The 15,608-nt window shown below is 42.0% G+C and overlaps 1 protein-coding gene and 1 long non-coding RNA gene across 6 annotated transcripts in view; one reads left to right on the top strand and one right to left on the bottom strand.

Moving 5' to 3' along the window:
- Positions 1-1,230: 1,230 nt before the first annotated feature.
- msi (RNA-binding protein musashi) overlaps positions 1,231-15,608 on the bottom strand; it is a 28,324-nt gene continuing 13,946 nt past the window's right edge. For 4 of the 5 annotated variants that reach the window (XM_065313429.1, XM_065313433.1, XM_065313431.1 and 1 more), the window contains 2 exons: positions 5,555-5,816; positions 1,231-5,461 (listed from right to left, as the gene is read on the bottom strand). In XM_065313429.1, coding sequence (XP_065169501.1) covers positions 4,625-5,461; positions 5,555-5,816 — 1,099 coding nt within the window. In that variant the 3' untranslated portion in view covers positions 1,231-4,624. Of the gene's footprint in view, positions 5,462-5,554; positions 5,817-11,969; positions 12,376-15,608 lie in introns of those variants that run through there. The other variant, XM_065313430.1, reaches the window with a different exon arrangement.
- Positions 6,572-7,387, top strand: LOC135800261 (uncharacterized). The gene is made up of 2 exons (XR_010550132.1): positions 6,572-6,930; positions 6,989-7,387. It is a non-coding gene; the product is annotated as an uncharacterized lncRNA (long non-coding RNA).

The raw sequence follows: 15,608 nt of genomic DNA, 5'->3' as shown, positions 1-15,608 counted from the left end.
ATGTTATTCAAGGTACTAATATCATCGATTGAGACTGAACTAGACGCCAAACCTGCGTCCATAAACACTAATTATTATCGTCTACCACGTTATAAGCGCTCACAACAAACGTTGACTTTAAAAATTTAGGGAAGACCACAAGGCATTTGTATATCTTGATAATTTTCATTCACATATGTAAATTCCTCTTATTTCTTTTCCTCAATTTATTGTATTTGCGTTTGCTAACTAGTTCAGCTACTTACTCTTTTTTTTTAAATTTCGTCCCAATATATTACATAAAAATCAGTCGGCGTATGAAATATACAACTTTAATCGACAAAATAATTTCTTCGTTTTCGTCGTGCTTCGATTTCATCAAACGATTCGAATGACTTTTGAACTAATTTTGCGCTGATGGATTGTCTAAGAGTAATTAATTATTTTTTCTTTGGGGTTTATATCCACATTGTTCACATTTTCTTCAGCTGTGAGATTCGTAAAATGTTTTAGAACGTTTTGATGCGTAGCGTTGCTCTTACTTAAGGCACGCTTGGAGATTCTCGCTAAAAATGTATCAAAAAATGCAAACTATGCACTCACTACAAGTATGTTTCGGTCGAAATAAATTCACTATGCATAAAATTATATCGCAGTATGCCGTGGATCGCAATCAAAACACATGAGAATATTTGAAGAACGAAATCCCAAGGGTCCAATGTCCGACTTGTTTAGTTTAAATTTAAAACGAAAGTTTGTTCTCCACACGGGTCCATTCCAATTGGCTATAAAAATACTACACAATAGTTACAAGAAATCTAAAAAGTGTAAGATATGGTTAATAAACAACAACTGAAAAGTAAACACATAGAATTACTTACTAACTTTTACTTACACAATTATTAAGCCTATGAGTAGACAATCAGGTTAAAGTGTACTAAAAACAAGAAAATGCTGAACTGCCGCCACTACATGTGCCACACAAGTGTAAAATGATAGAAAATGTTTCACTGGACAAACTTTTTCTGTAATACGTAAGCCATGGATGCACAGGACTGTTCGGATAGGTACCAAACTACAAAATGTTACAATATTCAGAGGAAAACGTCATGAAGTGTGTTTGTTGGCGTAGTTTGTCCAATATATAAGTGTTTCATGCATACTTAGTAGAAGTATTGTGTTTGTAAAAATGGAGAAGATCTAGTGTATGAGATCGGGAAGTTGGAGTTCAAATATAGTAATAGCATCGAATTTGGTTGTATTATCAATATTTATAGTATAATTACGAATAATAATAATAATAATAATGTACAACACTAAACACTAACTCTAATTATTACTTGTCGCAGTAAGTAATTACTCAATTAAAGTACAAGTACCGTACACAAGATACTAAATAGTAATACTTAATTCGTCACTATCAACTACGCTTTTAAGTAACTATATAGTAAATTACAAATAACTCTTAACACTACTACCAATAACGCTAAGTAATTAATGAATTATTATACTCGATCACAAGTTACAGACATTCACAACATTCATTCACCAAAAAAACAAAGGAAATACTCAGATTTTGAAAAACAAAATGTGATGTGCGTAGTTTGGTAGCCTTATGGTGGCGACCTGTTTCCGGGTGGATTCAAAAGTCGATTGCCATATCGGACATAGCGTGTATGTATATGTATATCATAAACGTAAAGGAGTAGTAGTAACATCGAAAACTATGCTAATTCAGTCAATAATCGAGAAACAAATAAATACTAAATACTAATAGTAACTAAACGCTATGTCATGGTCATAACAACTAAAAGAAGCCACCAGAAGCTAACATTGATCTCTTGCTCCACACATCGACCCAGCACTACGCACACACATAGATGTCTAAATAAAATACACAAACATAATCGGTTAATTATTAAATTAAACTACGAGTAGTAACTAAGTGGTACAAAAACATAAAATAATTCGGCAAGCGGCTCGCTGGGGGAGCCGCATGGGAAACTATAAACTAAACAAGTCTTCATACATCCCCTGTTGGTTTGTCTTAAACGTAATGTTTTTCTAAACTAAAACTCGTGAGAGAAAAATAGGAAGAAATAAAGAGAACGTAAATAAGTAAAACCTAAAGTTAGAATTAAAAAAGGAATTTCCACAGCACACATTTCATTTGTCAATATGTCATCAAGTTCAATTTGTCTACAGTCCGAATCATCCCTACCTGTTTCTTTTTTAAAAGTCATATTTCAATTAAGTTTATTAATTATTATCGTTTATGCCTCTTAATTATCATCATTGGTTGTACACAATACAATCTAGTATTTATATAAATAGTGAGAAGCCAAAAACTTTGGGTGTTTTCACATTGTCTTTATTGTAAGTTTTTCTTGCCTCGTCACGTTCTTCACTGTTCCCGCTGCTCCCTCTTCGGAAATAAATATCAATTTATGTTGTTTAGTTTATTCACTTTTATATGTATGTATGTATATCGAGTAAGTTTACAGCACAACCCTTATGTTCATATTTTTATGTCTAACTTCACAACAACTTTTCAAACGTCGAGACTTGTTCCATCCAAATATAGCTTGAGAAATATGAATCCTTCTCTTCGCCGTCAATAAAATACAAAAATATAGGATCATCATTTTAAAGAAGTTACTAATTTATAATATTAATATCATACAATCGCGCTGCCATGCTGTTTTCTCAACGTCTTCGCCAAGCCAGGAACGTAATTCAAATGTTTAGTATATTATTGCTTTCGTATGCGACTTCTCACTGGTTTCTCTACAAAATCCCTACTCGCAAATAATAAATTTGATGATAAATAAGATGTTTCGTACTATCAAATCTCGTGTTTCGCTCACTTCATTATTTTGTATATCAAGAACTTATCATTTCTAATGAGTAAATAACTAACGTCTTGTGTCACAGTTTCAATGCGAACAAACGAATACATGAACATAAACTATGTACAATATTGTGTGGCAGCAAGCAAAGTTTCAGTAGACACTCAAAACAATAGTGTTTGATGAAAAAGTTTCCTTTTTATTTTCGTTATTGTGAAAACTGTTGCTTGTCACTTGGCTGTCGCTTTGGCACTGGGTAAAATTAAACGAGAGCAGGTAGAAATGAAAATTGTTCATCATCCCTTCAGTGTCATCATCAAACATCGCCTGCTGCCGAGCTTAATTATGTATCACAAGAGTGGCGCACTTTGTTTGCTTTATTCCTCGTTAGACACAAGTCAAAAATGCGAAGCACCGATCGCCCAAGCGCGCCGACATAATTGAGTCGCCATTAATTGATTCAGCGCGATTCTTGCAATATTGACTGTGACTTAATTGTTTCGTGGGCGATTAGTATTAATTAGTATTGTGATGTCGCGAATTGAGCAACGCGTCGAGGGCGATCGTCTTCAAGTTTTGGTCCGCAAATCGCACAACTACTGCAGATTCATGTTAAGTGTAAAACTCCACAATGGGTTACAAGTTAATATTTTTAATAAGTCAGGAATGTTTTCTAAACGATTGATCGAGTTTCGTTACTTGCACAACACTCTTCTGAGCGAAAACATGCTATGCTTTGCCATGCGCCATTTTGTATCCGATGTACATTATTATCGTAATTCCTAATATTAATTTAACAATATCTAAGCACTACCAATAAATAATAAGGTAAACTGTGTTCTTATCGCATGAGTCTCGCGCACGAGATGATTATATAAATAATTGTCAGAGTCGATAGGTATCGCCTGCCAACACAATGACGACGAACTTGATTCAGAACAACTCATTTCATCGTTAGGCACAAGTCACTTGTGTGAGGAGATACAAAACTAAGTACTAAACGTAAAGAACAAACTTATCAATAAAATCGAGTGAGATCTACGTGTTTTGAGATGCAAGACGCATTTCGCAGCGCGTCATTGGTACATATTTTAATTAAAATTAAAAATGAACAACAAAAGAATGTCTTTTCGGCTCTCAATCGACACACCGTCAAACATTACTTGGTATCGGGTTTCGAGTAGTAAATTAAGTAAACACAACACACAGCCCATATTTGTTTGTTTTCATTGTCGTCTCGGCAAACTGAATTTCAATTGGCTTAATAAATAACTGACTTAAGCACTAACAAAATAAATAAGTTACTAATGCCACGGCGATTGAAACTGGTCGAAAGCACAAAAGAAACTCGCAAAACTTCTAACTTCTAAAAAGATGGAGCTCCAAATGCAAATGAATAAAATTTTGAAAAGGGCGGCAATAGGTTGCCGCCACCTGTATCAAGCCCAACACAAATGCCACTATGCAAGTGCCCATCATCGTCTAGTTAAATTTAATGTTTATTATTAATACTGCTTTATTGCGAGTCATTATTGCTAAATGCTATAACAAAGAGCGTGTGAGCATAGAAGGTAATTTGCTTGTCGGTCAGCGCGGCTGCTGTTCTGGCCGCGCGTATTACTAAGGTAAATATTGAGAGTTAAAATTGCTTTTCGTTAAGTTTTCAGCTCTCTTGCGCGCGCGCATTTGTTTCCCATCATTATGTTCGTTTCGAAAAGTAGGCACAAGAAGACGCGTGTCTGTGAAAGTGGAAGTCCAAGTTAAGTGTGGTGGGTGAGTATAGTCGACGAGGGCGACTAGACATACATGCCCATGCCATACATCGATCCCCAATCGACGCCCTGGAAGCTGGACATGTCTACGTTGGTAAGGTTATAGCCCTGGTATGGACTAGTCACTTGCTGGGCAAGCGTAGGGGCAGCGGCAGCAGCCTGTGCTTGTGTGGGCGTCGGTGCCGTAGGCGCTGCTGTCGCAGCCATTGGATACGGTGCATAACGATACGCAGCTAGAGGTGGATATGCCCCTAACAGTTTACCGTAGCCAGCAACTGCAGCGGTCTGCGCTTGTGCTGCAGCGGCAGCAGCAGCCGCCACTTGTACTTGAGCCTGCGCCTGTGCAACAGCCAGAGGATTTGCGGCCGCCATCGCACCTGCCGCCGCCGCAGCGGCACTCGGAGCTGCCATACGCATGCCCAAACCGCTGAGCATCAACCTCTTGCCCAGCAACTGGGCATTTGCCTGCACCGCCTCCTTAGGTTGCGCCTTCTTGCACTCCACCTTCTTATTCTTAATAGTGTGGAAGTGAATTTCACATACGCGGTCAACAACATCCTCATTCTCAAACGTGACAAAACCGAAACCGCGATGCCGCTTCGTCTGTTGATCCATCAACATGACCGTTTCCTCAACCTTGCCAAATTGATTAAAGTATGCGCGCACCTCGTCCGCAGACGTATCCTGACTTACACCACCTACGAAAATCTTCTTCGTCTTGTTGGGTTGCTTTGGTCGATTCTTGGGTGTCGCATGCTTTGGATCAATCTTCTTGCCATCGAGCGTGTGGATGGGCACTTTGAGAACATTGTCAACGCTGGTGGGATCCGCAAATGTTATGAAACCGAATCCCCTGCTCCGCTGTGATGATAGAAATTGAGGGAAACAGATATAGAAAAATGTGATAAAATGATCAAAAATAAGTACTTTTATAGTTTACGCAATCTTATTTACCTGAGTAACCGGGTCCTTCATAATAAGCACGTCCGTAACTGTACCAAACATGCCAAAGTACTCGCGCAGCTTCTCACTCGATGTCTGCCAACTCAGGCCACCGACAAAGAGTTTGCCGGGGGCCGGGTCCGAGGAGTTATTAGGCGTACTGCGCCCCGATGAGCCCGAATGGCTACCATTCAGCGGCACGATAGCTGCATGTATGTCGTGATCCAGGATGCCGTTGGTGGCCACCACACTATCCCCGGCTCCTATGGCGGTGCTGTAGACGCAAACAGAAAAACAAAGACGATTAATTCAAGCGCCACGCATTTGAGTGAAAAATTAATCGGTAGTAACGTGCCGAGCCGGACGCGCACATTTGCATCATTTCATGAATGATTTAGTATAGTAGGCCAGCGATAGGGTAGCGGGGAGCGATTGCAACGGGCTAGTTGAATGAAAGTAAAAAATACGCGACATATTCATAACGACCCAAATGCTGCCTGCAGCTTTGATGCCCTTTTGCCTTGGGAACAAAATTAAATTTCGGGGACTTCTCGTGCGCCCACTATACTCCCCGCGTGGCAAATGTGAGCAGAATGAAAAATACACAGTTAGTTAGAGAGGGTGGCTGTGGGTGTGCGTACTGGGAAGACTTTATCGACCTGTTGGCGGAGCGCGCCGGCAAATGCATCCAACGCCAAAGACAAAAGTACAACGCGCGCTGCTGCTCTCCCAAAGTTTCATTGTGTGCAAGGGGGAGCAGGCCCCCGCCGAACCAGAGGGTGCACGCACAAAAATCAAGCCAGATGGTGGAGGGGTGCGCGGCGATCAATAGCCGTCCAATGCGCCCGCTGCGTAGGGGAGGCAGCGCGATGTGCACGTGCACGCGCGTGGGGTGCGGCCCGCGCGGCGGCGGCGCACCGCCGGTTGCCATGGCGTCGCCGCGCGCGCACTCCCCCACGAAAGGGGCGCTGATCGCCGCCGTGCGCCGCCAAGCGCCGCGCTCCGGCTCAGTCCAGTGTTCGGTGTCCGCGTCGCAACAACCTCAGACGGCTCGCTCCGCTCGTCGCCGCCCGCCCTCTCCAGCCATCGATTCGCACGCCACCGCAACGGCCGTCGTCGTCATCGTCTCCGTCACCAACCGGTCTACATTATACCAACATCCTGGTGGACGGACCTTCAGCCAAATCAAAGCCTCAGGTTGTGATATTGTCCTGTCACAGCAGTACTAATTGAACTACTGCTGCCGCGGGACATGACCACTACCTAGGCGTCCACATCGCTAAACCGCCCCAAGCTACCACACCGCCGCCGATCAATCCGCCAGCCAGCAAACTAGTGAACAGTGCAAACTCCCTTTATGCCAAATAACACACACACTCTCGCCGTAGGTTCGTTGTAATCGCTGTAATATCTAGACAGTACTAGTATACTTAGATTTTCTTCCAGCACTCACACACAATCATCCACAACAGCCATCTAATGAAAAACACATCAAAACTCAGCCACACACACCAACAAATGACCAAATAAACACAAAAAACACTCAGTAAAATTAAAACTATATGTAAGCGTAATAGACATGTAGACACACATGTAAATGGTTGTGTTTTGTATTACTATTTTTAAATTATTGATTGCAATGTTGCGCACCTAAAACTTTCTTTGTTTGCACCGCGCGCCGCCCTCGCGTTCCTTCCGGAACGACAGAGGCAGGCAGCGTCCTAATTTCTAGATAAGGCACACGTTTGCTTTCCAAACTCTGTATCTCTTTTTGTATCAAGTGTGTGTAAGCAGCAGCGAGCGCATAGTTTTGAACATAATTAAAGTACAAGTTTACAACTTTTATATATAAATCTATATGAAAAAAAAACCAAACGTAGTGTGTACATTTTTAAAACGCTTTCAATGTTTCAATACTGCACCCCCTGTACAATTGTGTTAGACCATAGAGATGGGCTAGGCCTACACCGTAGTTCAATGTGTGCACCATGCACGTCCCATTTGGCATTCTCAATCCGGCGAAAGGGAGTGACGCCCCGCCGGTCGATAAGCGGCGGGTGCGCGCATCCGCGCTAGCCTTGAACCGCGCACGTGCCCTCTCTCTGGCGGCGGCGGCGCGCAGCCGGTAGCGTCCTCGCGCGTCCACTAATCGCATCACGCTCCTAGCTTTGCCTAGCCGCCCCAAAAACGCAAACTCCTTCCTGCCTATTCATTCGCTATAAATAGCAAACCCACGCCACTATTGTACGATTTGTTACATCGATACCAAATATTTCAACGTCACTACAGCGTCTTAGCGTCCGCATGTCGTCGAACGTCGCTTTACCTTTGGGTTCTTCTTCATCTTGTGTCGCGTCCACTCCAGCCATCCTAGCAGCCGCGTCCAATGTCCGCAATCTTGCACAATCTTCAGCTCTTGCGTTCATTTTCGCATTTTTCGTTATCCTGCGAAACTTAGAATTGAACAATGCCTTTTAATCGGTTGCATTTCAGAATCTTACAAATGTCTGCACTTGCTACTCGAGTACTGATTTACGAGAGGGCAACCAACCAACCAATCAACCACCCAACGAACAGCGTGCTATGTTATTATTCTATACAGATTTAAAAATCGTTGGATAGCCAAATACTGCTAGTGTGTGTGTGTGGATGTGTGTGAAACATTAAATAATTACTCCTACAATATAATACTTAGTGGTGGTCAAAGAAAAACAATAAATCAACAGAAACAATTGTTAGTTTTACTGTTTTGTTAAAGATTAGCATTTACAAGTGTAGCCAAAAAGGTTCTTAAAGCACACCATTCGCACACACGTACGGATATTGTTCCCAAAGTGATAAAATGGCGACGTTATAGTCGACAATTAAAATGGCGACGCACCCTCAAGAAATCTCCCAAGACAAATGAGCATGTTTACTCTTGTTTACTGTGGTTTCGGGCGGCCATTTTATTTGTCTGCTGCGACTTAGAAACAAATTGATTGCCTCTAACATCATATCTCGCTAATTTCAACAATAACCTATATAGCTATCAAACACGCTAATCTGCAACTGTGAACTACGTTATAACAAATGTGCCAGACATAAATTCTAAACACTTGGCCAGCAGCTTCCTGAATAAGGTTTATAACAATAATAATAATAAGGTGCAACGCATACCAAAAGAATGCCCAAACGCAATGCTAATCCAAGAATAATAAACGGCTTCAATTTATTTATTTAACAAACGCCTACTTTGCTGAATAAATCTACCATTCTCGATCATTTTCCATCAGCGCTAAATTTAATTTCGCAAAGTAGTCGGTGTTAGAGTTAATATACTAAAAAAGTATTACAATAGTTTATTATTTAGTATACATTAAAATTATAGCCGGCGCCATGCAACACTACGATAGGATTCATCATCGTCGTTTAACGCATGTTCTTCACGGCCGCTTAATTACGATTGATGTAAATAAATTAAATTACAAAGCGGTTTAGTATAGTTCACTCATTTGTTACCCACAACAGCAACATCAACAACAACCAACGGGTATTACTCGGTGTCGTTTATATTAATTAATTTAATACACGTAACTTGACGAAAAGTATATACACAAAATAATAGTAAGAATTAAAGCAAATGTACAAAAATTAAATTAAGGTTTTAATTAAAAACAAGCGAGACACTTAAAATCTGTCCTAGTTATAATGACAAAGTGAATAACAGATTTTAAATCTCCCACAACTACTTCGACAAAAGATAATTATAATGATGATTACATGAACAATGTACAAATTAAAAAAAACGACCAAATTTAAATTACAAATGCGCCACAATAAAATTAATTAACACAGTAAAGTACATTAATCCATAAATGTACTCTCATAGTGCTGACACAGACACAAATATTGATTCACTTAGAGAGATGTCACAACTATTTGCCACCTGTACTTCAATTAATTCTACAAGTCTAATCATCACATTTGCAACGGCACATCGCAATGTAAATATTATTCATTAATACAATTAATTAATTAATCAACAGCTAATCAACAATATTTATTTAACAGGTGCTAGTGCATCATATGCTTATCCAATAAAAATTAGTATTCAAAGTTTTAAGATAAAAAATAAGTATAAACGCCTACACAAACACACATTCGCACAGGAAGTAAAATGTACGCACAAAAATTGCCCACACATTCACACCACAGTCGGCAAACGACGGCAAACAAATTCATCCGTATCATTCATTTTGTATGATAACGTACATGCGCACAACACACAGAGTATTTCAGCAAGTTTCATCCGTGTTTGGTTTGCCCCCAGCTCTGGCCAGCCAAAAAGTGCTAAAATAGCAAGTTTAAATTTTAATGCCCGTGCGCGCGATGGGCGACATGATGTAATGAATGCAAACAATGGATCGTTAAAAATTCGTCCCGCGAGCACAATTCCAATGGTTTCGGTTCGCTCATTTCGATCTCCTGCACACACGGCATTGTTTCAAATGAAAGCGAATAAAAAAAACAACAGCTCTACTCAACTCTCCAGCGTGTGCGTAAATACAAAATACCAGCGACAACGCACGCACAACAATAAATGAATCCGCGAATTGCGTAAATTCGACAACAATCAGTATCAGAAGCATCACACAACAAACACACACACACACACACCGCAGCACGTGCCCGCGCTTCTCGTCCAGTTAATGACCAAAAAGCGAGTGCGCGCAGCTGATAGACAGGAATGTGTCCAGCAAACAAACAGCAGACACGTACATAGTGGTAGAAAAAGAGAAGAGTGAAGGGATTATTGTTTTTTTGATTTATAAAATATGCGCGCAATAAGTACGCTGCCACCGCAAATTTTAAAAGAAAAGCGAGAAAAGTGAAAGTGCACTTTTTTCGCAACTTGTGTACAACGCCATTGGCATAGTGCAACTTTGTATTACGCATTATGGTCCGGTATTCACAAGCACGCTGTTCTCGGACCGTTGCTTGAAAGCAAGTGTAACAACGTGTAACGACAAATTAATGGGTGGAAAAAGCGCGACTCATTCGCAACAATGAAACAAACCGTGAGAAAAATTATATCAAATTGCGCCAGAACAACAATACATCAAAAAATCACTGCTAAGTAAAGCAATTCTAATGACAACCAGTCTCCTCTATAGAATTCGAGATAAGTTTAGGGGTTGTGTAGTATTATTATGACGAAAAAAACTGGTTCGAATTTTGCAAAACTACCAGTTTTCAGGTAGAGCCAAAGAAAAACGAACAAAAACAAACCGACAGCCGGCAAACCAGCCCAGCCAGCTGTCTGCCCTCGCAGGCACTACGGGGCCCTCCACTTCTCTCATTCTTGTAGTCTTTTGTGCACACCACGTATACCCACCAAGCAACAGCAAGCATACCCTCCGAAACGCACTTATGCACATTTATACACATTTAGAAAGAAGGAGAGATGAAGAAAAGCAAAGAGAAAAAAACAAGCTAGCACAACCGGCATAGTTAAGGCATTCACGCAAGAAGCAAAGCGACCAATAAAACCCACCTACCCGCAGAGTGGTAGATACACCTCGCGACAGGTAATAAAATAACTTCTCGCACAACCTACACAAGCTGCAAGACACAGCTCTGGGGAAAAGCCTAAACGAAAACGTTGCAACAATCCACCCAAAGGCGCACCAGGTGAACTAATAAAAATACTCGTAATATTTTTCGCTAATACTAGACCTATAGTTTGTTTCTTCAAACATGTGGCCCTAACCTAAGACAATGCCATGTGCACAACACACAAAACATCACACACAAGATTTGTTGTCGTTGAAAGTTTCCCAACCACGCGAGTCATTGTCATCACCCATGAATCACGCATGCCGCGCGCTATGCAAGTGAATGAAAGCAGAACAAGCAGCAATGGATGTGTGCCTGCAAAGGTGGCACTTTGATGGCGCGCCGAAAATACGAAAATAACCAAGCACATGCTGCCGTTGAGAGAGAGATAAATAGCCCAAAAAGATCAACTTCCGAGCCGACAGGCACACCGCCGACCCATCATCCTAAACTTAGAAACAACACACACACACACGCGTGCATCTTCGAGGGCCAAAGAGGACATTTTCGCCGCGCTCAACATCGAGAGGATCGAGGAATATAATATGGCCTCTGCGCGCGCGGCCAACTGCCATCCGGCCAGGTGGTCCCCTTGCAAACCAACAACCAGGCGCTTATTCGTACACTCTCTGGCATGCAACAACACATACGATACACACCACAAGAAAGAAACAGACTGCATAATATCCTAGTTATATATCCTGATCAGCCAATCTAAACAACAACAGCAACCGCATACAAATTATCCGAACCAAAGCGACAATTTTGGCAATTTTTTTAATAATGTACAAATTACGATAATCCTTATTGGCAGGAAGACCAAACTTACTTTTGTGCTTGCTGTTGCTGCTGTGCCTGCACCACGGCGGCCTGTACAGCAGCTTGCGCTGCCGGCGTCTGGAGCACCGGCGGCGGCACCGTGTACGGATACAGCTTGGCAGGATTTTCGAATAGCATTTTCAGATTTTATCACCAAACAACAACACACAACTATCTAGAATCAAGGCGGCAGCACTCTTGTGCCCTGCACTCGCGTCGTCGTTCTCGTCTCGTTTCACAAGCGTGCGCGCGTGTTTCGTGTTTTGCAAAGCGGCGCGCAGTGCTGCTGGCAGTCGTACGCCGGTCGAATGGCAACTGACGCAGACGCACGCAGAGAGCGCACACGGCAGAGGCACAGGCAGGCAGCGGTAGGAACCAAACAGGCAGAGGCAGCTGCTCGCTCCACACACCACCGCGGCGGCACTGCATGGTACGCCGGTCGGCGGTCGGGTGCCACTTCAACGTAAACGTAAAGCAAAGGGAAGGCAAAGAACGACGCAGAGCAACGCGCCTGCTTGCTTGCCTGCCTGCCCTGCACAATGCAATGCATTCGTACACTCGCAGGGGCAGACAGCAGACAGCCCGCCCAGACGCACGCATTGCACCTACGACCAAAGGTCTTCTTCAAAAAACGCAAATTTCTTTCCAAGAATTCATATCCATAGTACCATAGTAAACCGTAACCGTTGCTAATCCTCTTTGTACGCACCCCAGCAATACGTATTTCCACATATTTCAGCGAGGTAAACAAAATACAAAAGAACGAAAAAGGGGTGCCATATCTACGTCTGCGTCTCCGCCTTACTTGTGCATTTTACACACCACACTACAACCTTGAACGTCAGCGGGATCAGCAAAGCAGCGTTTCAAGTAGTGTCTGCACGACGAGGCTGCTCGTTTGCCTGCCTGTCCGTGTCCAAGTCCAACACGTCCGAAGACAAGAACAAGCCAAACCATATGCCCGACATCTGCTTTAAATAAATTTTATGCACTTGAACCAAAACGGGCGCGCGCGCGCGCCGAGAAATCTCTACAATTCCAAAATATGCACCATTCATTCATTCAAAGCAAGTATTTACATATAAATCTCGAGTGTGGCACATGATGTAGAATTGAAATGAAATAAATTGATCGCTCAAGTGTTGATGCAGAAACGACAAAAATACCAGTCAGTGCTTTACAAATTTGCGATTAAAAATCTACGACTGGATTTGGGGGTTCTGGTCCTCTCAAGGTCATTAACATTCGACGCACACGCCATTTATCCGGTCATGCCGTGCGCGTCGCGACGCTCAGATCCAATACATCCACTCCTCGCTCTCCCGGCATTCCCAAACCACACACAACCCCTGGTCGTCGCCGTCGTCATTCACCGGCGACTAACGTTTTTTTTTTATATTTTATTCCTTTTATTCCGCTGCAAGTCGCGGTCGGTCCCAACTTTTTCTAATAATGGCCGTCAAAGAAAAAAAATCTCCGAAGCTAGTTTAAGGGTGAATTACGCGTCACCACACTAGATGCTGCTAGTGTTCGCGTTTTTTTTAAATAATAAACGAGTCCATCCGCAAGAATCCCAAGGCGTCAGTTGAAAAAGGACCTTCGATAGCTTTCCGAAGGTTTTCCAGGCATCAATTCCGCTCACGCTCGCGTGCTTTCCAAAAAAAAAAGGTGGTTCAAAAGGTGCGCAGCAAAGCGACCGCCTCCATCACCACCGTCTGCTAAGTGCCTGCAATTCGTATGAATTAAACACAACTCAACCCACCGCCTAAGAACCTAGAAAACCTAGAGAAGCTCGAGAATCCCAGCCATTAGACATTTTTTTGTGTTGTTGCCAGGGATATTAAACTTAAACGCCCGCCGCCCGGGCGGCGCAAAGAGACGTCGCAAAATGGTACCAATAGATAATACCAAAGCGGCGGCAGGCAGCAAAGGAGACGGATAAATACTGGCGCGGCAATAAATATCATAAACACGCTTGCGCCCTCAAGGAATAAAATTAAATCAATAAACACGCGCGCCGTGTCCTCGTCGCCGGCACTCGGCGCCGAAATCATACCCACCACCAACGCAGGTCTCATGTAAGAAAAAAAAAGTTTTGTGTAATAGTATGGAATAAAGACTTTCAAATCGACCGCAATAATTACAAGCTTCGGTAACATCGTTAATATTTAAAAACCAGATATTACTACAATCGATTTCCTTCGTGCGCAGCATGGGGATATATAAAATTCCCGGAGTTGTTGGGCCATCTAGGGTTCGTCCGGTAAACTGCGCAAAGCGGACGATTCGCGGGCGGAATCCTTGCAAGCGCGCGCCATCTGTCGCAAAGTGGCAAGCCTTGCAAGGATTCACTTAGTTTCAAATTGGGCACACGAGCAGCATTAATCAGACGCTCAGGGGCTGCGATTAATGGCGTTGACAATATCCAATGATGTAAAGACGTTCAAAGGTGCAGACTCTCTCTCTCTGTGTAGACATTTCGGTAATTACAATTTCATGCTTGATTTTCACTCAACTCCCCTGGAGCCCGCCTGCAGGTGCCTAACATTTTGGCTGCAAATTTGACACCAGCGCAAGAGCTTAATATGCAAATGCATCATCGTCATTAATTACATCAAATGCACGTCGTTCATTATACAGATAAGACAGGCTGAAAAACCGAAATAAAACAAAACAACCACAGCAAACGTGTTGGTTTTGAAAGTAAAACAAACTGAAATCTTTGACACTCACGTGTCCATCACACATAATTAAATTACCTCTCAGAAAATAAAAATATATTTTTAAAAAAATAGAGAACACGCGTAGGTTTTCGAAAATCAATCACGAAATTGGCGCTCCAATTCATACTAGATGTGTGTAGGCCAGCACGCATTAAAAATAATTAATGCGCAGCGTCCAAAACTGGTGCACAGTGAATATGCACTTATTTATACAAACCGACAGCGAGATATATTAATAAACGTAAATTATATCACGATATTGCCCACACGATTAAGTTGCAAGCATAAATATTTTCAATTTCATTTCAGTCTCAGTTATTGGATAGTCGACTAAGAAAATAAATAAATGACGTAATCGTCAGCGACAATTATGCGAAATCCTTCAAGCGACACAACAGCGCAGAGAAGCAACGAAAAAAAAGTGTGGCTGAATGAAATATATCGAATTACAATTACGTCGCGCGCGGGGATTAGCAAAGCTTTGTGTTGCGGGGCTTCATCCCTCTTAATTAAATTAACAACAAACCGGAAAACATGCAATGTTTTTAAATCCTTTTAAAATTTCGCGTAAAACAAGTTTTTTTTTTGCAAAAAAAAATCTAGCAGCATCAAACAATACCGATAACAGTTACTTTTGTCTCGCGTCATTCGCCAAACCAATTGTTTATTACGGATTCGATGGTGCGACAGAGAAAACAACACTTGATAAATTTCACATGGAGTACAATACGTGGCCAGCGTGTCAAGTATTAAAGTTGCCCGCGATAAGAGTTTTTCACGAGGTATACACAGTCAGCATAAACAGCAGCACAAGCAATGATAGTGTTCGAATACCCACACACACTATATTCCAGGCAATGTGGAAAATGTTCATTTCCTCATTTGAATTTTCAAACTTTTGGGTGCACGTTCCCGGCAGATAAAAG

Source organism: Atheta coriaria, unplaced genomic scaffold (genome assembly GCF_025399875.1).
Source record: "Atheta coriaria isolate IRGN ID8LTWV9N9 unplaced genomic scaffold, Caltech_Dcor_3.1 hic_scaffold_10_pilon, whole genome shotgun sequence".
NCBI lineage: Eukaryota > Metazoa > Arthropoda > Insecta > Coleoptera > Staphylinidae > Dalotia > Dalotia coriaria.
The sequence above is the reverse complement of the archived record's forward strand: the minus strand, read 5'-3'. Positions and strand labels throughout refer to the sequence as shown.